At 50.5% G+C, this 21,680-nt stretch overlaps 1 protein-coding gene across 3 annotated transcripts in view; it reads right to left on the bottom strand.

Moving 5' to 3' along the window:
* Positions 1-6,048: 6,048 nt before the first annotated feature.
* Positions 6,049-21,680, bottom strand: part of ZNF341 (zinc finger protein 341) — a 65,023-nt gene continuing 49,391 nt past the window's right edge. For all 3 annotated transcript variants that reach the window (XM_034947598.2, XM_034947599.2, XM_057300921.1), the window contains 5 exons: positions 17,407-17,503; positions 14,937-15,069; positions 9,343-9,454; positions 8,730-8,800; positions 6,049-7,330 (listed from right to left, as the gene is read on the bottom strand). In XM_034947598.2, coding sequence (XP_034803489.1) covers positions 6,801-7,330; positions 8,730-8,800; positions 9,343-9,454; positions 14,937-15,069; positions 17,407-17,503 — 943 coding nt within the window. In that variant the 3' untranslated portion in view covers positions 6,049-6,800. The remainder of the gene's footprint in view (positions 7,331-8,729; positions 8,801-9,342; positions 9,455-14,936; positions 15,070-17,406; positions 17,504-21,680) is intronic.

Here is a 21,680-nt window from a genome sequence, read left to right as displayed (position 1 = left end):
TAAGGAGTTTGAAATGATGAGCTTATTGTGGATTATCCAGCTGGCCTCAATGTAATCACAAAACAGAAGCAAGAGGTTTCAGAGTCAGAGACTGGCAGGATGCTGCCCTTCTGCCTTTGAATGGAGAAAGGCGCCACAAGCCAAGGAATGCAGGTGGCTTCTAGAAACCGGAAAAGACAATGGAACAGATTCTCCCCTAGAGCCTCCGGAAGGACATAGCCCTGCCAACACTTGATTTTAGTCCAGTGGGAACCATATCAGACTTCTGACCTCCAGAGTGATAAGATCTGTGTTGGTTTAAGCCACTAAGTTTCTGATTCTTTATTACAGAAGCAAGAGGAACCTAATACTCTTCCTCATTGGCCTTCCTGTCTCCATCTTTATTCCTTCCAGCTCATTCTCTACATGGTAAGCAGAGGTATCCTTTAAAAAATATGTGTTTGGCTGGGCACAGTGGCTCATCCCTATAATCCCAGCATTTTGGGAGGCCGAGGCAGGCGGATCACTTGAGGCCAGGAGTCCAACACCAGCCTGGGTAACATGGTGAAACCCTATCTTTACTAAAAATACAAAAATTAGCTGGGCATGGTGGCATGCACCTGTAGTCTCAGGAGGCAGGGGCACGAGAATCGCTTGAATCTGGGAGTTGGAGGTTGCAGTGAGCTGAGATCACGCCACTGCACTCCAGCCTGGGTGACAGAGAGAGACTCTGTCTCAGGAAAAAAAAAAAATTATATATATATATATTTTTGACATCTGACATATATATATACACACACATATATATACATATATGTACACACACACACACATATGTTTTGACATTGGACATACATATGTATGTCGGATCCAGTCACTGAATGCTCACAATCCTCCAATGGCTCTCCACGTCCCTCAAGTAAAACCCAAAGTCCTTTCAATGTCCCTCAAGTCCCTACATGATGTCATGATTTTCCCGTCACCTCCTTGCCCTCCCCCTTTCCAGTGCCTCACTCCAATCACACTGGCCCCTCTACTCTTCCTCAAACACACCAGCACCCCCCAAACTCTCAAAACCTCTACTCACCTCTACTTTTTTTCCTTCTCTATAGTACTCGTCACCTCCTAACATCTATAACTTACTTATTTACTTTGTTGTTTATCTTCTGCTTCCTCCACAAAGGATCTCCACAAATGATTGTTTTGCTCATGATGTATCATCAAAGAACTATGCTTGGCACGTAGTAGGTACTCAAGAAATATTTGATCAATAAATAAGTGGACTGAGGTAGCAGTGGCCTGGGAAGCAGCCTTGCCTTGATGAGACTTTGGACAAGACCTTTTCTCTCCCTGGGCCTGTTTATTCTCTGTGCTTCTTCAAAGGACCCAAGGCCCTAAAGTTGGGCCTTGGCCTCCTGCCTCTGGGTTCTGTGCCTAAGCCTACCTGAGGCACCCTCAGCTAGTAAGAAGTCACTGCCAATCCTTAGATGGAGCCTGCTCACCTCCCTGATCACCACCCTTCAGGCCCTGAAAGCCTTGTGTGTGGGGGGGTCACTTGCTGGCAGCCTTGGGTGCCTTGGAGTGGCACCTGTAGCTGCCACCTCCACTCCTTCCTCCCCAAAGGAGACAAAACTAGTCCAACCAGTTCTCCTGGGCCACAGGGACACCTGCTCTGTCGACCAAGACTTCCAAGCCACCTGCCTTAGTCATTTGGCCCAGATATTCTCTGCTCCCTCTTTGAACAAAGGAAGATATCCTTTTATATCAGACATTACTTCCCAGGACCCTGGGTCAGTCATATCTCGGTCTACATGACAGATTCTCTGGCCTCCCTGGGGTGAGAGGAGCGGGTGGGTAAAGTGAGCCTTCTTCTCTCAAAGTGCTGTTGTTTATTCATTCGACAAATGTTGATTGAACAATTCCTGGGAAGGTCTAAGCACTGTAGATACTGCAGGAACAAAACAGACAAAAGTCGATGCCTTTGTGGACCTTTTGTTTCTAATGAGGACAATAGACAATAAACAAATGTCTAATATAATGTCAAGGGTGACGTATAAAAATAAAATAGGGTAAGGAATTCGAGAATGATGGAGGTGGGGCTATGTTACACAGATTGGCCAAGGAAAACTTATCAGAGGAAGTGAGTTTTTTTGTTTATTTATATATTTATTTATTTATTTTGAGACAGAGTCTCACTCCGTTGCCCAGGCTGGAGTGCAGTGGCATGATCTCAGCTCACTGCAACCTTCACCTCCCCAGTTCAAGTGATTCTCCAGCCTCAGCCTCCCGAGTAGCTGGGATTACAGGCACGCACCACCATGCTCGGCTAATTTTTTGTATTTTTTAGTAGAGACAGGGTTTTGCCACGTTGGCCAGGTTGGTCTCAATCTCCTGACCTCATGATCCACCCACCTCAGCCTGCCAGAGTTCTGGGATTACAGGTGTGAGCCACCACGCCTGGCCCAAATGTCCCAATTTTTTACATTTTCTAATTGCTTCTGGAGTATAGGAGCATAGTAGATTTGTATATATTGATCTTGCTATTATTTCAGCACCCTTGCTATTATCTCACCCTTTCCAATCCTGATACTATTTATTTCTTTTTCTTGCTCTATTATTCTGGCCAGGCTGCTAATGTAATATTGGAGTCATAACAGCAGGCATCCTTGTGTCGTTCCTGACATTTCACCACTGTAGTATATTTTAAATTTGTTTTTAAATGTTGGCTTACTTTTTCAGACACTGTGAATGCCGAACTGTCTGGAGGCTGCCATGAGCAGCCAATTTGTGATCTCTGCTTTACCTGAATTATTTCCGTGAATTGTGACATCAACCTCGCCAGGTAGGTACTATTATTCTCCACACTGACACGAGGAAACTGAGGTTCAGAAAGGTGAAGTGACTTGCCATAGTCACACAGCTAGGAGGGGGCAGAGCCAGAATTCAAACCGAGCTCTGCTTGATACCAAAGACTGTAATCTTTCTCTTTTTTTTTTTTTTTTTTTTTTTTGAGACAGAGTTTACTCTTAGAGTAAGAGTCTGTCCATGAGTTTACTCTGTCACCCTGGCTGGAGTGCAATGGTGAGATCTCGGCTCACTGCAACCTCCGTCTCCCGGATTCTACAAATTCTCCTGCCTTGGCTTCCCAAGTAGCTGGGATCACAGGCACATGCAACCACGAATGGCTAATTTTTTGTAGTAGAGATGGGGTTTCGCCATGTTGGCCAAGCTGGTCTCGAACCCCTGACCTCAGGTGATCCGCCCATCTTGGCCTCCCAAAGTGCTGGGATTACAGGAGTGAGCCACCACACCCGGTAAAAAACTGTGATCTTTCTGGGGGTGGAGTGAGACCCTGGATGCCTAGGCCAGCCCCTTTTTATGCTCCACTCTGTCCAGCATCTTGGAGTTCGGTGGCAGACCCTGGGGTCCTGGAGCAGCTATCTCCAACTTTCTTTTTTATTATTTATTTATTTATTTATTTAATAAGACAGAGTCTTGCTCTCCCCCAAGCTGGAGAGCAGTGGCATGATCTCGGCTCACTGCAACCTCCGCCTCCCGGGTTCAAGCGATTCTCCTGCCTCAGCCTCCCAAGTAGCTGGGACCAGCTCCAGGGCCACCACATCTGGCTAATTTTTTGTATTTTTAGTAGAGACAGGGTTTCACCATGTTAGCCAGGATGGTCTTGATCTCCTGTCCTCGTGATCTGCCTGCCTCGGCCTCTCAAAGTGCTGGGATTTGTCACCAACTTTCTGTTAAACATTATAGCTGACCTTGGTATGTCCTTATCTGTGGCTTGGCTCTGCTACTTCCCTCCTGTGTGACTTTGGGCTGCTTAACCTTAATGTGCCTGTTGCCTCATCTCAGCTGCAAAATGGGCTTAAAAGTAGTGCCTACATTGAGGTGCTGGGGATGGTGCCAGGCATTCGATAACTCATAAATGTTAGTTCTCGTGATTACCAGTAGACGTGTACGCCTGTGTGCACTGACAGGAAGAAGCTATAGAAAAACCACTTAAATAGTTATATTAGGAAGAAGATGTCATTTTTTTTTTTTTTTGAGATGGAGTTTCACTCTTGTCACCCAGATTGGAGTGCAATGTCACGGGATCTCAGCTCACCGCAAACTCTGCCTCCCGGGTTCAAGCGATTCTCCTGCCTCAGCCTCCCAAGTAGCTGAGATTACTGGCATGTGCCACCACGCCCAGCTAATTTTTTTGTATTATTAGTAGAGATGGGGTTTCACCATGTTGGCCAGGATAGTCTCAAACTCCTGACATCGGGTGATCCACCCGCCTCGGCCTCCCAAAGTGCTGGGATTATAGGAGTGAGCCACCACACCCGGCTGAAGATGTCGTTCTTCACATTTCTTTCAATGCCATTGTTACAACTTTTAAAAATGTTCACTGTCTCCCATGACTCCTTCATTATGTGGAGAATAAAGTCCAGATTCCTTAACCCACATCTAAGGCCCTCTCTGATTCATCAACCCACACTTCAATCGTGGAAAGTGGCTAAGAACCCATGGAGGCAGGCTGCCGTGGCTTGAGTCCCAGCTCTGCAGCTTTCCTGGCTGTGTGAGCTTGGGTAAGGAAGTTTACCCCTCTGGGCCTGGGTTTTCTCAGCTGTAAAATACAGAAAGTAACAGCACTCACATGACAGGCTGAGGCGATGTGACTGTAAATAGCCTGGCACAGTGTCCCTCGTGTGGAGAAGCTGAAGCAACAGCCATGATCATTATCCACCTACTCCTCTGAGACCTCTGGTCATCCTGGAACATCCGCCGGCCCCAGAACATAGCAGGCCCGGCACTGTCCCACCCCAAGGTGTTTGCACGCGCCCTGCTCTCACCCAGCACACCTTCCCCTATCCATCCACCCATCAAAGCACCCCGGGCCAAGGCCCAGCTCCAGGGGCATCCCCTCTGACTTCCTGTCCCCACCAGTCCCCCTCGGGCCTTTGTGCAGGCCGGTACACTTACACACCTCACCCCCATCAACTCTGTCCCTCCCGCTGCGTCACACCCTTCCTGAGGATGTGGGAAGCTGGGCCTGGCTCTGAGTTCCAGCCCTGAGATCCAACACAGATGCCTGAGGGACCTGCCAGCCTTCAAAACAATTCAGTCATCAAATGGAGTCCAACAGCCCAGAAGGGTGGCTGTGAAGATAAATGGGAAAACACTAGTCAAGGCCCTTTTCTCCTTCCCGCCTCCTCATGAGCCCGGTCCACCTCCCACCGGGACCAGCTGAGAGGTAGGAGGAAGCACTGGACGCGGGGACATTGATGGCCTCCAGATGCCGACACGAGAGGAATTTCTGATCTTGTTTACAACGGATTTGGAGGTGGCTAACTATCCTGAATTCCCACAAGTGAGTACAAACCCCGACCCCCATGGGGTGTTGTCCTGGACTGTTTTCTGTGGATGGGTGTTCCCAATTTCCTTTCTTTTTTTTCGTTTCTTTTCTTTTTTTTTAAATCTTTGAGACAGGGTCTTGCTCAGTTGCCCAGGCTGGAATGCAGTGGCACAATCTCAGCTCACTGCAGCCTTGACCTCCTGGGCTCAAGTGATCCTCCCACATTAGCCTCCAGCATATCTGGGACTGCAGGCACCCGCCACCATGCCCAGCTAATTTTTTTTTTTTTTTTTTTTTTTGAGACAGGGTCTCACTCTGTCTCCCACACTGGAGTGCAGTGGCACGATCTCAGCTCACTGCAACCTCTGTCTCCTGGGTTCAAGTGATTCTCCCGCCTCAGCCTCCCAAGTAGCTGGGAATACAGGTGTGCACCACCACACCCGGTTAATTTTTGTGTTTTCACTAGAGACGAGGTTTTGCCATGTTGGCCAGACTGGTCTCAAACTCCTGATCTCAGGTGATCAGCCCACCTTGGCCTCCCAAAGTGCTGGGATTACAGGCATGAGCTGCCGTGCCCAGCCTTGCTTCCCTTATCATCTCTCCAGGGCTCCCTGTGTGAGGGGCCTGGGACCCCTCAGCCACCACAAGCTTCAGAGGGGGAGTGCTGCCACCTAGGGGCAAAGAAGGAAACTGCCACAGCTTGGCCCAGGCCACCCGGACACGTTATGACAAAAACATTTATTGAGAACTTTCTGCGTGCTGGGCACCATGCCAAGCCCCTGGCGCACTTCATCATACTGGATCCCCAGGACAACCCTATGAGGTAGTAGTATCGTAAGCCCCATTGTACAGATGAGGAACACGGGGCTCAGAGAAGTGAAGTGACTTGCCCAAGGTCACACAGCAAGTGCATGGCAACTCTTGGATTTGAAGCCAGATCTGTCTCATAGCTGCAGTCTAGCCGTGACACCTGAGTGCCTCCTAAAAGCTACATCACAGAGCTGTCTGAGGACGCTGTGGGGAACCGTCTGTGAAAAGGTGCAACACATAAACTCCGAAGAGTTTATGGCAGGCCTCCTGAAGAACAGCAGACTAGAGGCCACCCAGAGGCAGCCTGGAGACAGAGTGGGGAGGAATGCCCTGTCTCCTCTCCCAGGGGCCCCGACCACCAGCCTACACCAGCGGGACTCTGGGCTGCTCAGGCTTCAGCCATCTCTCTCCTGCCACCATGGCTCTGCCCAGAAACCGTGGATGGCCCTGCCCCCAACCCTAGAATGTTGCAGGGCTTTCCGGCAGGAGAGGGGCACAGGAGGGCGACCATGGGCCAAGGTTTCTGAATGACATTCAGCAGGATTTCTGCCAATGGCTCGATGGCTCGCTTCCACTGGTAAGGATCACCGGTCTGCCCCCAGGGGCCCTGGACCCAAACAGGAGCATCAGGCCTGCCCAGGAAACAGACACCTCAGGTCCGTCACTCGGAGGCCTGGATGTAGACGGGCACAGCGAGCATGGCACATGGGCCCTCGGCCCCGGCCTGCAGCTCCGCCAGAGCCAGGTTGGAGCCCAGCCCCTCAGCGTGTCCAGGTACCACCAGCTCAGGTTCCGCGCCCACCGCACCACCCACAACGATGGACAGCACCGCGTCCGGCTCTGCGAAGGGCGGCTTGCCGGGGACAGCCTCGGGCACCAGCCCAGCCCCTGTGTCCTTCAGCTCCTCCAGCCCCAGCGGGTCAGGCAAGGGGGTCAGCACCTTGCGCCCACCACTGCCGCAACTGCGGGGGGCTGCCCTCCTCTGGGGGGGCCGCCGGGTTTGCAGGTCCTTGTCCTTTTGGGGGCCGAGACGACAGCGGTGATCTTTGAGGTATTTGTGGCGGGAAAAGCCCTTGGCGCAGCCAGCACAGCGGAACTTGTAGTTGCCCGTGTGGGCGTGCTGATGCTCGGCGAGGTGGGCACGGCGGCTGAAGGACTTGCTGCACAGGGCGCATTTGTGGAGCTTCATGCCTGGAGGGCAAGGGAAAGTCAGTGAGAAGCATCCAGACCTTCACCCCGCAACAGTGCCCTGTGCTGGGAATAAAATCCAGGCTCTTTCCCCACCAGCACCTGTGTGATCTGGCCCCAGCTCTCTCCACCCTCGTTGTCTGCCTTCTTCCAGCCACTCTCTGCGCCAGCCACATTCGCTCTCCTCAGAGATGCCACGCTGGCTCCTCCCTCTGTGCCTTTGTACTTGCCATTCTCCTCTGCCTGGAACAGCTGCTCACTCTCTGCACCTTGGCTCGCTTTGCCAGGTCATCTCAGGCTCAGGGAGGGGCCGTGACGCCTGAGGCCACCCACAGGAACATGGCAGCACTAAGACTCCAACCCAGCCCTGTGTGTCCAAGTCATTGACCTACTCTCCCAGTTTTCACACTTTCTTTAGTGACTGACTCCTTTCTGTAAACCTTCTCAAACAAGGGAGACTTTACCCCCCAGAGGACTCAGCAATGCCTAGAGACATTTTTGGTTGTCACAACTGTGGGGGGATGCCACTGACACCAGTAGATAGAAGCCAGGGATACTGCTAAAAATCCTACAGGGCACAGGACAGCCCCCAGGACAAAATTATCTACAGGATTACAGGCCAGGCGCCGGTGGCTCACACCTGTAATCCCAGCACCTTGGGAGGCCAAGGCGGGCAGATCACTTGAGGTCAGGAGTTCGACACCAGCCTAGCCAACATGGTGAAAACCCCATGTCTACTAAAAATACAAAAATTAGCTGGGTGTGGTGGCAGGCACCTGTAATCCCAGCTACTTGGGAAGCTGAGGCAAGAGAATCGCTTGAACCTGGGAGGCAGAGGTTGCAATGAGCCAAGATCACACCACTGCACTCCACCTGGGTGACAGAGGGAGGCTCCGTCTCAAAAAAAAAAAAAAAAAATTATCTGGCCCAAATTGTCAATGGTGCCAGGGTTGAAGAACCTTGTTTCAGACCTCGGCTGGCATGTGGAAAGCCAGCCAGGCTGCTCTGAGGAGCCGCTGAGAAACTGAGGAGTGGCTTGGAGACCCCTGCCCTGCCCTATCAAGGAAGCTTCCTGGCCATGTCTTGGACCTGGCTGGAATCTGATTCCCTCCACACCTCGTCCACACCTCTATTACACTGGGCACTGCTCCAACTGAGTCATCTCTGCTCAGGTCAGCTTCCTCCTTGGACTGGGGGACTGTGTCTGATTCATCTCTGTTAACCCTGAAGTCCCTAACACAGGCCTGGCTCATAGCCCACATAAGTGAAAGTGCTGGCTGGAATGTGCCAGGCAGGGAAAACAAGCCTCACAGGATATGTCTGCTCTTTCTCTTCCTGGCGGGTCTATCCCAGTGAACTAGAGCTGAACCAGACCCTCTTAGCAGGCCCAAGAGCCACTTACCAGAGTGGGAGAGGATGTGGGCCTTCAGCTTGTCCGGCCGGTTGAACTCCTTACTGCAGCCTGTGTGCGTCCTAAAACCCAAAGCCACTGGTCAGGGGGAGCTCACCAAGCTTAGGATTCTCTTGCTGGCCCCTCCACTAGCCCTGGGCACAAGGGACAGCCTTGTCCACCCTAAGGGCTGGGCAAGGAGGTAGGGTGGGAAGTGAGGCAGGCAGGGCCCAGGACAGGATAAAAGGAGAGAGGCCTGGCCAGGCACAGTGGCTCACGCCTGTAATCTCAGCACTTTGGGAGGCCGAGGTGGATGGATCACTTGCGGTCAGGAGCTCGAGACCAGCCTAGGCAACATGGCGAAACTCCATCTCTACTAAATCTGTAATCTCAGCTACTTGGGAAGCCGAGGCAAGAGAATCGCTTGAACCCAGAAGGCAGAGGTTGCAGTGAGCCAAGATCTTACCACTGCACTCCAGCCTGGATGACAGAGTGAGACCATGTCTCCAAAAAAAGAAAAAGGAGAGGCCTGCCCTCAGGCCTGACATCTGTCCCACTGTCCCCAGCAGCACCCCTGGAGAATCTGTCCCGCTACCCGCCCCCCTGCATGGCAGTCTCTACTCACGAGAAAGGGCATTTGTATTTCTTGAAGGGCTCGTGGATCAACATGTGTCTCTTCAGTTTGTCCTTGCGGTTGAACGCAGACTCGCACACTGAGCATTTGTAGGGCTTCTCGCCTGCAGCAGACACAGACAGGGAGAGCCAGCACTCACCAGCAGTCGGCATCCAGGGCACAAGGGTCCCCGCTGGGCCCCTCAGGGGAGCACCTCCTCTAGGGAGGTGGCCAGGGGAGAAAATAGCCTCTCTCATTCTTCAGTGGCTTTGTTTTGCCAGAGACAAGACAGGGCTATTTTGACAGGATGGTCAGGAGAGGCCTCTCTGATGAGGCCATGCATGAGGAGAGACCTCAGGTCATCAGGGAGATGGTCTGGGCAGCAGGGAAAGCAGGTACAAAGGCCCTGAGGCAGGAGTGCGTTTGGCGGTGCTGATGAACAACAGGGAGGCTGGTGTGGCCAGAGAACAAGGCAGAAGGTGAGGGCAGCGAGCCAGCCAGGTCCGCATGGGAGGACCTGGGAGGCAGAGCTAAGGACTTGGCTTTTATTTATTTATTTTTTTTGAGACAGAGCCTTGCTCTGTCACCCAGGCTGGAGTGCAGTGGCGAGATTTCAGGTGAGTCACTGCAACCTCTGCCTTCTGGGTTCAAGCAATCCTCCTACCTCAGCCTCCTGAGTAGATGGGATTACAGGTGTGTGCCACCACGCCCAGCTAATTTTTGTATTTTTAGTAGAGATGGGGGGGTTTCACCATGTTGGCCAGGCTGGTCTCGAACTCCTGACCTCAAGTGATCCACCTGCCTTGGCCTCCCAAAGTGCTGGGATTACAGGCATGAGCCACCACGCCCGGCCAGGACTTTGGCTTTTACTCTGAGCCAGAAGAGAAGCCACCAGAAGGTCTGAACAGCAGAGGGATGGACTCTGATGTAAGCTTTTAACCAGCTCGAATGAGGGTGGAGGTGAGGATAACCAGGAAGTGGCCCAGGACAGCCATGTTGGGAAGGCACAGTCAGCAGCCCTTGCCACTGGATTGGCTGTGACTGTGAGAGGAGGAGAGGAGTCAAGGATGAGGCATGGCCTGAGTAGCAAGGTGGCCTCATGTCATTTCTGGCAATGCGGTCCACCCTGGGGGATGAGGAATCACACCTTATCTAACTGAATCCTTCCAACAAACCAGGAGGCACTGACTCCCATCATCCCTGTTTCACAGAAAAGAAAGAAGACTGAAGTTCAGAGAGGTGAAGGGACTGGCTCAGGGGCTACCCCTATGGTTGCGGGAGCTAAGATTCCAGCCCAGCAGCGTGATCCAGAGCCCATCTGAGCTACCCAGATCTTCCTGCTGTTAAACCTGTCCTGGGGCAGCTCTTGCCCGATGGGCTACCTGAGGAACCCACAGGAAATCAAGGGAGGTGCCTGCAAAGTTGCCATGGGGTCACAGCCTGCCCTTTGGAAGGGGCTGTTTCTGGGCTGCTGTGACTTCCTGCCATTATTTCCTCTCTGTTCTCCCTCTGGAATGAATAAAGTACTTCTGAAAAAACATCAACCCAGTTGATACGGAAATGCTGGTCCCTACAATAGAATGCTCTGTGGTCATTAAAAAGATTAAAAAGGTCAATCTGTGTTTCCTGATCTGGAAAGATCTCCTAGACATACTGCTAGTGGGGAAAGAAAGCAGTAGAACAGCTTAACACAATCTCATCTTTCTTAGAAAAAAATGTAATCCCTACTGGATATGTAAGCTCCAACAAAAAAAAAAGAAAGAAAAAATACAACCCGCACACCCCAAAAAAGCCCTAGCCATGTGTCTCTGTAAATAAACTGAAGATGCAGGGAGAAAGATGGGGAGGTGTAGGGAAAGGACAGACCAAAGTGTCAGTGGCAACTACAACTTAAAGGGGAAATTTAACATTTTACTTTATGTACTCCTATATTGTTTCCATTTTTATAATAACCATGTATTATTTGTGTGGTTTTTTTTGTTTTGTTTTGTTTCATTTTTTGTATTTTTTTTTTTTTTTTTGAGACAGAGTCTTGCTCTGTCGCCCAGGCTGGAGTGCAGTGGTTTGATCTTGGCTCACTGCAACCTCCATCTCCTGGGTTCAGGCAATTCTCCTGCCTCAGCCTCCTGAGTAGCTGGGATCACAGGTGCGTACCACCACACCCGGCTAATTTTTGTATTTTTAGTAGAGACGGGGTTTCATCATTTTGGCCAGGCTGGTCTCAAACTCTTGACCTAGGTGCTCCACCCACCTTCACCTTCCAAAGTGCTGAGATTACAGGCATGAGCTACCGCGCCTGGCTGCATGTATTACTTTTGAATAATAATTTTTAAAAGCCATAAAGAGCAATTTGGTAATATCTAACTTACAATGCATTACTTCTTTTCCCTTCTTTATTGTGGAGAAATATACATAACAGAAAATTGACCATCTTAAGCTTCTTTTAAGTGTATAGTCCAGTGGCATAAGTACATTTGCACCATCATGCAACCATCACCATCATCTGTCTCTAGAATTTTTTCATCATCTCAAACTGAAACTCAGTATTACACATGCATTTTAACCTAGCATTTCCACTCCTAAGAATACACACTACAGATACACTTCCAAAAGCTTGCCAAGGGACCCACACAGCATTGTGTGTACAAACTAATAGCTGAAATGTAATTTAACGGTTCATACATAGGCTGGGCGCGATGGCTCATGCCTGTAATCCCAGCACTTTGGGAGGCTGGGGCGGGGGGATCACTTGAGGTCAGGAGTTCGAGACCAGCCTGGCCAACATGGTGAAACCACGTATCTACTAAAAATACAAAAATTAGCTGGGCGTGATGGTGCACACCTGTAATCCCAGCTACTTGGAGGGCGAAGGCAGGAGAATTGCTTGAACTCAGGCGGCAGAGGTTGCAGTGAACCAAGATCGTGCCATTCAGTCTCAAAAAAAAAAAAAAAAGGTTCATACATAGAGAACTGGCTAAATACAAGATGAAAAATTCATTGAGGAAGACTACTCAGATGTGAAAAAGAAGGTGCTGTTGGTAACAACTTCTGGGGGGGGACCCGGGGGAGGGGGACCCACAGAATTTAGCCTCCAGGGGAACTGTAAGCACACATTCCTTGGGGAACATCGCCAAGGTATATGATAAGGAAAAAAAGGCACATAAGTTATAGTATGTGCTCATTTTTGCAAACATAAGCAAGCGTTTTATATATGTGTAAAATAAAACTAGAAGAATGCAGACTAGACCGCTAACAGTTACCTTTGGGGAAGAGAATTAGGAGTATTTTGCAAACTGCAAACCACAAGTCACACCCTGTTGGTGGTTATTTTAAGAATTAAAAATAGGCTGGGTGTGGTGGCTCGCATCTGTAATCCCAGTACTTTGAGAGGCCAAGGTGGGTGGGTAACCTGAGGCCAGGAGTTTGAGACCATCTTGGCCAACATGGTGAAACCCCGTCTCTACTGAAAATACAGAAATTAGCCAGGCATGTGGTGGGCGCCTGTAATCCCAGCTACTCGGGAGGCTGAGGCACGAGAATGGCTTGAACCTGGGAGGCGGAGGTTGTAGTGAGATCATACCATTGCACTCCAGCCTGGGTGACAGAGTGAGACCCTGTCTCAAAATAAAAATAAAAAATAAAAAAACTAAAATTGAAAAGGACAAAATAGAAAACACTGTTTTGTAAAACTTTTGTTGCAATACATCCTATGTGTGCTTCCTGGGTTGCAATATGAAATGTATTTTTTACCATAGGTCGTAGGAAAGAAAAAAAAGGAAAAACATTGGATTGTCCATCTGAAGTGAGAGGGAGTTTATTTTTTTATATATGCTTTTGTCCCGTCAAGGATTTTCCCTCAAGTTTTCTCAATCTTTAGATCCTTTTCAATTAAAAAGCAATTAAAAAATTTAACTAATAAAAAAATCTAAAGATTAATAGAAAAGAAAATGTCAGTGTGTTTCAACTGGGGAACCAAGGAGATGGCGTTTTGTTCAGGTTTGAGTGGGAACTTAGAGTGAGAGCAGTGTCCCCACCACAGGGGGCAGAGTCAAGAGTCCCTCACACAGGCTGGGTGCAGTGCCTCACGCCTGTCATCCCAGCACTTTGGGAGGCCGAGGCAGGAGGATCACCTGAGGTCAGGAGTTCGAAACCAGCCTGGCCAACATGGCAAAACCCTGTCTCTACTAAAAATACAAAAAACTAGCTGGACATGGTGGTGGGAGCCTGTAATCCCAACTACTCAGGAGGCTGAGGCAGGAGAATCGCTTGAACCCGGGAGGCAGAGGTTGCAGTGAGCCAAGATCTACCACTGCACTCCAGCCTGGGCAACAAGAGCGAGACTTTGTCTCAAAGGAAAAAAAAAAAAGAATAAAAAGTCCCTTCCACACAACCTCCAGGGGCTCTTCTCTGCTTTAGCGGTGGTGGGAATCCCTTGTTCATGAATTAAGGCAGGTGGATCAGGGGCCAGGAAGGAGAGAGGAAGGAGGAGCAAGGGGAGAGGCAGGAGGGCTGGAGGGAGACAGACAGCGACAGAGAGGAGGGGGAGGGGGCTGGAGGGAGAGGGGAGAGGACAGGGGAGGGAGGCTGGAGGGGGCTAGAAGGAGATGGGGAGAGGGAGGGGAAGGGAGGCTGGAGGGAGATGGAAAGGAGGAGGGAGAAGGGGGCTGCAGGGAGATGGGGAAGAAGAGGGAGACGGGGAGGGTGAGGGAGATGGGGGGGAGAGAGATGGAGAGAGGGAGGGAGATGGGGGAGGGGGAAGGAGATGGGGAGAGGGAGGGAGGTGAGGAGGCAGAGGGAGGGGGGAGGGAGAGGAGGAGGGGGGAGGGAGAGGAGGAGTGGGGGAGGGAGAGGAGTAGGGAGAGGGAGAGGGGAAAGGAAATGGGGAAGAGGAGGGAGAAGGGTGCTGGAGGGAGATGGGGAGGAGGAAGGAGATGGGGAGGAGGAGGGAGATGGGGAGGAGGAGGGAGATGGGGAGGAGGAAGGAGATGGGGAGGAGGAGGGAGATGGGGAGGAGGAAGGAGATGGGGAGGAGGAAGGAGATGGGGAGGAGGAGGGAGATGGGGAGGAGGAGGGAGATGGGGAAGAGGAGGGAGATGGGGAGGAGGAGGGAGATGGGGAGGAGGAGGGAGACGGGGGCTGAGAGAGATGAGGGGAGGGGCTGAGGGAGATGGGGAGGAGGAGGGAGATGGGGAGGAGGAGGGAGATGGGGAGGAGGAGGGAGATGGGGAGGAGGAGGGAGATGGGGAGGAGGAGGGAGATGGGGAGGAGGAGGGAGGGGGGAGGAGGAGGGAGATGGGGAGGAGGAGGGAGGGGGGAGGAGGAGGGAGATGGGGAGGAGGAGGGAGATGGGGAGGAGGAGGGAGATGGGGAGGAGGAGGGAGATGGGGAGGAGGAGGGAGATGGGGAGGAGGAGGGAGACGGGGGCTGAGAGAGATGAGGGGAGGGGCTGAGTGAGATGGGGAGGGAGATGGGGAAGCGGAGGGAAAAGGGGCTGAGGGAGACAGGGAGAAGAGCCAGATGGGGATGGGAAGAGAGAGAAAGGGATGAGGAGAGGGGGAGGGGGAGGGGAGGGGCTGGGCTGGAGTTCTCAGGGGCAGGGTACCTACCCGAGTGGATGTGAGCATGCAGTTTGAGGTAATGCTCCCGCCGGAAGAACTTCTTGCACACTTGGCACTTGAACCTGCCCCCGCTGCCGTGGGTGGGCAGATGACGCCGCAGGTAGCGTTCACAAGGAAACACCTGGGAGAGAAGAGGGGCCTTCAGGTCTGACTCACCGGGCCCCCCTCCCCTGGCCATCTTCTGAACTCAAAGGTTCCTCGTTTCCTATAGAGACACCTTCCTTTCTGGCTATCAGGGGCCAGGACCCAGAATGTCAGACTCAGCCCTTAGAACTTCATGGCTCCCCACAAGCCCGGACAAAACATGTCTGCCCTGAGCTTTTGCCTGGATGTTCTTCCCACCCAGAGGGCCTTTCTCTCTTTACTGACAAACTCTTACACATCCTTCAAGACCCAACTCGGGCGTCACTGCTCCTGTCAAGCCTTCCCTAGCTCCCTGGTGCTATGCCCGGCAAAGCCAATTCTGCCTTTGAATGTCCACCCACACTTTTAAGTCAGCATTTAACCCACTGAATGACAGCCCTTTGCTTACACAGGAGCTCCAAGTGGGCAGAGAGGGGCTTTCATTCCCCAGCACAGAGCCTGGGTCAAATGACTGACAAGTAAAAGAATTAATGGAAAATGAGCAAATTACTAAAGAAATCAATGGAAAGGTAATTTTTTACTTTTATTTATTTTATTTTATTTTATTTGAGATGCAGTTTCGCTCATATTGCCCAGGCTGGAGTGCAATGGTGCGATCTTGGCTCACTGCAACTTCTGCCTCCCAGGTTCAAGCGATTCTCCTGCCTCAGCCTCCTGAGTAGCTGGGATTACAGGTGCCTGCCACCACTCCCGGCTAATTTTTATTTTTAGTAGAGACGGGGTTTCTCCATGTTGGTTAGGCTGGTCTCTAACTCCTGACCTCAGGTGATCCACCCGCCTCAGCCTCCTGAAGTGCTGAGATTACAGGCGCCCACCACCACACCCAGCTAATTTTTGTATGAAAGTTAATTTTTTTAAAGCCAGAAAACACAGAAGTGAAAATCTCTTTCCAGTCCAGGCAAAAGAAGGGCATGTATTCACACATTCATTCATTTTGGTAGAGCGTTGGTCAGGGGCACAGACCCAGCTGCCCCACTGCTTATTAGCCCCATCGTTTCCTAGCTAGGTGACCTTTCTGCCTCGGTTTCCCCACCTATAAAGGGGGATAGTAACAGTACACCTATCTTCTAGTCAATTCCAGTGAAATGCTCAGAACAGCATCTGGCATGTGGTTCTTGCTCAATTCATGGTATCTTTTACTCGGACCACAACTTCTAAAGCTTAAAATTAGGTTAGATAATAAGAAACATCCAGAATGAGGCCAAAATGAAACCAGGGCTGTCCTGGAAAATCTGCCACATATGGTTGTAAGAAAATGAGTAGAGTGAAGAAGCAAGTTAAACACACCAGGGAGATGTAATCAGCAAAATCCAGACTGCGGGGAACACCGCTGAACCAAATGGCCCAGTTTCTTCAACAAATAAATTCAGAGGAAAGAAAAAAGGGAGCAGTGGTCAGGGGTGGTGGTGGGGACCTGTAGATTAATAGAGGCTTTTGTTATGTCAATCAATTGCAATCTATGGACCTGATTCAAATGAACTTTACAAAATGATGAAGCTTTGAGACAACTAGAAATTGGAACACTTCCTGGATGTTTGATGTTATTAGGAACAGGCTTTAGTGAGGCTTTCAGAGTCACTGAAAAGAAGAATCCAGGCTGGGCATGATGGCTCATACCTGTAATCCCAACACTCTGGGAGTCTGAGGTGGGAGGATCACTTGAGGCCAAGAGTTTGAGACCAGCCTGGGTAACATAGTGAGCCCTATCTCTACAAAAAATTTAGGCTGGGTGCAGTGGCTCATGCATGTAATCCCAGCACTTTGGGAGGTCAAGGTGGACAGGTCCCTTAAGCCCAGGAGTTTGAGACCAGCCTGGGCAACATGGTGAAACTCCATCTCTATAAAAAAATACAAAAATTAGCTGGGCATGGTGGCACATGCCTATAGTCCCAGCTACTCAGGGGGCTGAGCCCAGGAGGTTGAGGCTGCAGTGAGCCATGATCAAACCACTGCACACTAGCCTGGTGACAGAGTAAGACCCTGTCTCAAAAAAAAAAAAATTAAAAAGAAGAGCCAATTGTAATAAGGATAATCTTACATCAGGAAGCTGGGAGGCTTCTGCTCAGACACTAGGCCTGGGACCAGGACAGCCCACCCAGCCTGGCTCCAGCAGCAGCTCCGACATGGCCACATCTGGAATGTGATGGATGAGATGGCCAGGCAGAGACACTGTGTCATCTGTGGAGCAGCCCCTGAGCCCTGCGTGTGTGTCCTATGGTGAGAGAGGAGAAGGAAAGGGTGAGGTGTGCACCCCACCCCACCTCCTTGCCCTTATTATAGCCTAGGCCCCAGAAAAGAGGACAGTGGCACCCACCTTCTGGCAGTGTGGGCAGGGGAAGTTGTGAGTGGCGGTCTGCAGGTGGTGCTCCAGGGCCTCGGGGGTGGAGTATTTGTTGACACATTTGACACACCTAAGTGGAAGGAGCAGGAGAGATGAGGGAGGAAACACAGCAGGCATAGGAAGCAGCGCCCCGGCTACCCCAGGGCCAACATTAGGAGGCAACATCCTACAGTTAATTCATTCCAAATCCATCCACTCTTCTCAATTGCCACTGCCTGTCCTCATCTGAGCGCCATCGTCTCTTGTTCGGACTTGTGCAGTAGCCTCCTCGCTGGCCACCCTGCCCCTGCCTTGCCTGTAGTCCATTCTCCACAGGGTGGCCAGGGGCACCTTTAAAAATGAAACAGGCTGAGCACAGTGGCTGGCTCACACCTGCAATTCCAATACTTTAGGAGGCCAAGGTGAGAGGATTGTTTGAGACCAGGAGTTCAAGATCAGCCTGGGCAACACGGCAAGACCCCTATCCCTATGAAAAATTTAAAAATTAGCTAGATGTGGTGGCTTCCCAGCTACTTAAGAGGCTAAGGCAGGAGGATCACTTAAGCCCAGGGGTTTTGAAGTTGCAGTGAGCCATGATTATGCCACTACACTCCAGCCTGGGTAACAGAAAGAGAACCTATCTCTATTTAAATAAGAAAAAAAAAAAAAGGCCTGGTGTGGTAACTCACACCTGTAATCCCAGTACTTCGGGAGGCCGAGGCAGGCGGATCACCTGAGGTCAGGAGTTTGAGACCAGCCTGGCCAACATGATGAAACCCTGTCTCTCTACTAAAAATACAAAAATTAGCCAGGCGTGGTAGCGTGGACCTGTAATCCCAGCTACTCAGGAGACTGAGTCAGGAGAATCACTTAAACCCAGGAGGCAGAGGTTGCAGTGAGCCGAGATCGCACCACTGCACTCCAGCCTGAGCGGCAGAGTGAGACTCTGTCTCAAAAAAGAAACAAAAAAAAAAAGTAAGTCAGACCATGCCACACCATTGCTTAACCCACCTCCCACCTTGGCCTACAAGGCCCTGTGGTCTGACCCATTCCCACCTCTCAGACCTCATCCTTCTCCTCTCTCCACCTCACTCACTCTGCTCTGGCCACCCTGGCCTCCTTGACCTACCTTGAACACACCAGGCTCATTCCCACCTCAGGGCCTTGGCACTGGCTGTTCCTGTTCCCCGGAACACTCTTCCCCAAGTCTTCCCCAGGCAGTGCCTTCTCATCCTTCATATCTCAGCTCAAATGTCACCTCCCCAAAGGGGCCCTCCTGGCCACCCTGTCTCAAGTTGCCCCCCACGATGTACTCCCAGTCACTCTCTATTACATCACTCAGTTTTATTTTCTTCTTACCACTTCTTACCTGGAATTATTTATTATTTGCTTACTTGGTTATTATTTGTCTCCTCCACTAGCAAGTGGTCCCTGTTCCAGATACCACATCTTGCCCATTCACAAGCTGCTCCCAGCACCAGTGAGAACTTGTTACATTAAAAAGTCAGACAGATGGGGATCCAAGCCCAGCGCCTTCCCATTTCTGACCCGCTGGGCCTCCTCATTCAAAATATGGGGTGTGAGTCCCAAACAGACCTGCCTGTCACTCATTCTTACGATTGTCACATGGCTGGATGCAGTGCCTCACGCCTGTAATCCCAGCACTTTGGGAGGCTGAGGTGGGCAGATCACCTGAGGTCAGGAGTTCAAGACCAGCCTGGCCAATACGGTGAAACCCTGTCTCTACTAAAAATACAAACATTAGTCAGGCATGGTGGCACCTGCCTGTAACCCCAGCTACTCAGGAGGCTGAGGCAGGAGAATCGCTTGAACCTGGGAGATGCAGGATGCAGTGAGCTGAGATCACGCTACTGCACTCCAGCCTGGGCGACACAGTGAGACTCCATCTCAAAAAAAAAAAAGAAAAGGGAGATTGTCACAGAGTCTGACATAGTTTGTATCTGTGTCCCCACCTAAATCTCATGTTGAACTATAATCCCCAGTGCTGGAGGTGAGTTCTGGTGGGAGGTGACTGGATCATGGGGGTGGATTTCTCATGAATGGTTTAGGACCATCCCCTTGGTGCAGTCCTCAGGATAATGAGTGAGTTCTCATGAGATCTAGCTGTTTAAAAGTGTATGGCGCCTCCCTCTCTCTATCTGGCTCCTGCTCTGGCCATGTGACATGACTACTCCCCCTTCTCCTCCTGCCATGAGTAAAAGCCTCCTGAGGCCTCCCCAGTGGCAGATCTGCTAGCTCAGACACTATGCTTCCTGTACAGCCTGCTGAACCGTGAGTCAAATAAGCCTCTTTTCTTATAAATTACCCAGTCTCAGGTATTTCTTTATAGCAGTGCAAGAATGGCCTAATACAGAGTCAAAAAACACAACTGTGCCAAACAGCTCATAAACATGTCCTCACAACAGCAGTCTCAGGCCACCAACCACTCTGAAGGGAGAAAAGACACCACCATCTCCCCATCATGAAAACATGTGCCAGCTAAGGAAGAAAGGGTATTATCAGACAAAAAAAGAAAAGAAAAAAGAAAACATTTGCCAGCATATTGACCTATTTACAATGAGTTGTCAGTGAGGAATGTCACAGGTAGGTGAACAATTCAAAGCAAAAACCGAAAGGCAGGCTGTGTAGAGTACTGCCTGTGGGAAACCCCAGGCAGGCTGCACCTGCGAAGGGCCCAGGGGAGCCCCATAGACCGCACTCTGAAACTACACACTAGCCAGGCGCACTCTGAAACCACACACTAGCCAGGCGTGGTGGCTCATGCCTGTAATCCCAGCACTTTGGGAAGCCGAGGTGGGCGGATCACTTAAGGTCAGGAGTTCGAGACCAACCTGGCCAACATGGAGAAATGCCGTCTCTACTAAAAATACAAAAATTAGCCAGGTGTGGTGGCTCACACCTGTAATCCCAGCTACTCGGGAGGCTGAGGCACAAGAATCACTTGAACCCAGGAGGGCAGAGGTTGTGGTGAGCCAAGATCACGCCACTGCACTTCAGCCTGGGTGACGGAGAGAGACTCTGTCTCAAAAAAAATAAAAAAAGAAAAGAAAAAGAAAGAAACCACATACTAAATGCCTCCAGGCAGCAAGAAAGGGAAGGTGGGGTGGGAGCAGAGGTACCAGGAGGGCAGAGACTTAACTAGCTGGTGAGATGGGAAAGGACAGAATCTCACATGCTTCAGGGGCTGGGTTTGGGGGAGACATAGATTTGTGTCAGAGATTGTTTACCAATAGCCAGGAAAATTAAAATCTCCTGCCAGAAACAGCACCTGAATTAAGTCATCCAAGGTAACATCACCAGTAATAGAGCAAATCAACATCACATGCCTCCTGATATGACACACGGAGGAGGACACAGTATTTGTTGTGACATTCCTGACAAAAGTGCATGACCTAAATTTAATCATAGGGTAAAATCAGGCAAACCCAAACTGAGGACATTCTATAGAATAACCTGTCTATACTCTTCAGAAATATCAAGGTCTCGAAGACAAAGACAGAAGGAGGAACTGTTCCAGCTTATAGGACACGAGAGAGACGAGAGAGACATGACAACTGAATTCAACATGTGATTCTGGTTCAAAAAAAACTTTTTTTTCTTTTTCTCTAAAGCATGTTATTGGAACAACTGGAAAATTCTGAGTAAGGCCTGTAATTAGATAATAGAATTGTACTGATATTAACTTCCTGATTTCTTTTCTTTCTTTTTTTTTTTTTTTTTTTGAGACAAGAGTCTCGCTCTGTCACCCAGGCTGGAGTGCAGTGGCCTGATCTCGGCTCACTGCAACTTCCGTCTCCCAGGTTCAAGGGATTCTCCTGCCTCAGCCTCCCAAGTAACTGGGAATACAGGTGCCCACCACCACACCCAGCTAATTTTTATATTTTTAGTAGATACGGCATTTCGCCATGTTGGCCAGGCTGGTCTCGAACTCCTGACTTCAGGTGATCCGCCCACCTCAGCCTCCCAAAGTGTTGGGATTACAGGCGTGAGCCACCGCACCTGGCCTCATTTTTTTTTTTTTTTTTTGAGATAGGGTCTCACTCTGTCCTTCAGGCGGGAGCGCAGTGGTGCGATCTCAGCTCACTGCAACCTGTACCTCCCGGGCTAAAGCAATTCTTCTGCCTCAGCCTCCTGAGCAGCTGAGACCACAGGCATATGCTACCATACCCAGCTCTTTTTTTTTTTTTTTTTTTTTTTTTTTTTTTTTTTGGTAAAGACGGGGTTTTGCCACGTAGTCCAGGTTGGTC

Source organism: Pan paniscus, chromosome 21 (genome assembly GCF_029289425.2).
Source record: "Pan paniscus chromosome 21, NHGRI_mPanPan1-v2.0_pri, whole genome shotgun sequence".
Lineage (NCBI taxonomy): Eukaryota > Metazoa > Chordata > Mammalia > Primates > Hominidae > Pan > Pan paniscus.
The sequence above is the reverse complement of the archived record's forward strand: the minus strand, read 5'-3'. Positions and strand labels throughout refer to the sequence as shown.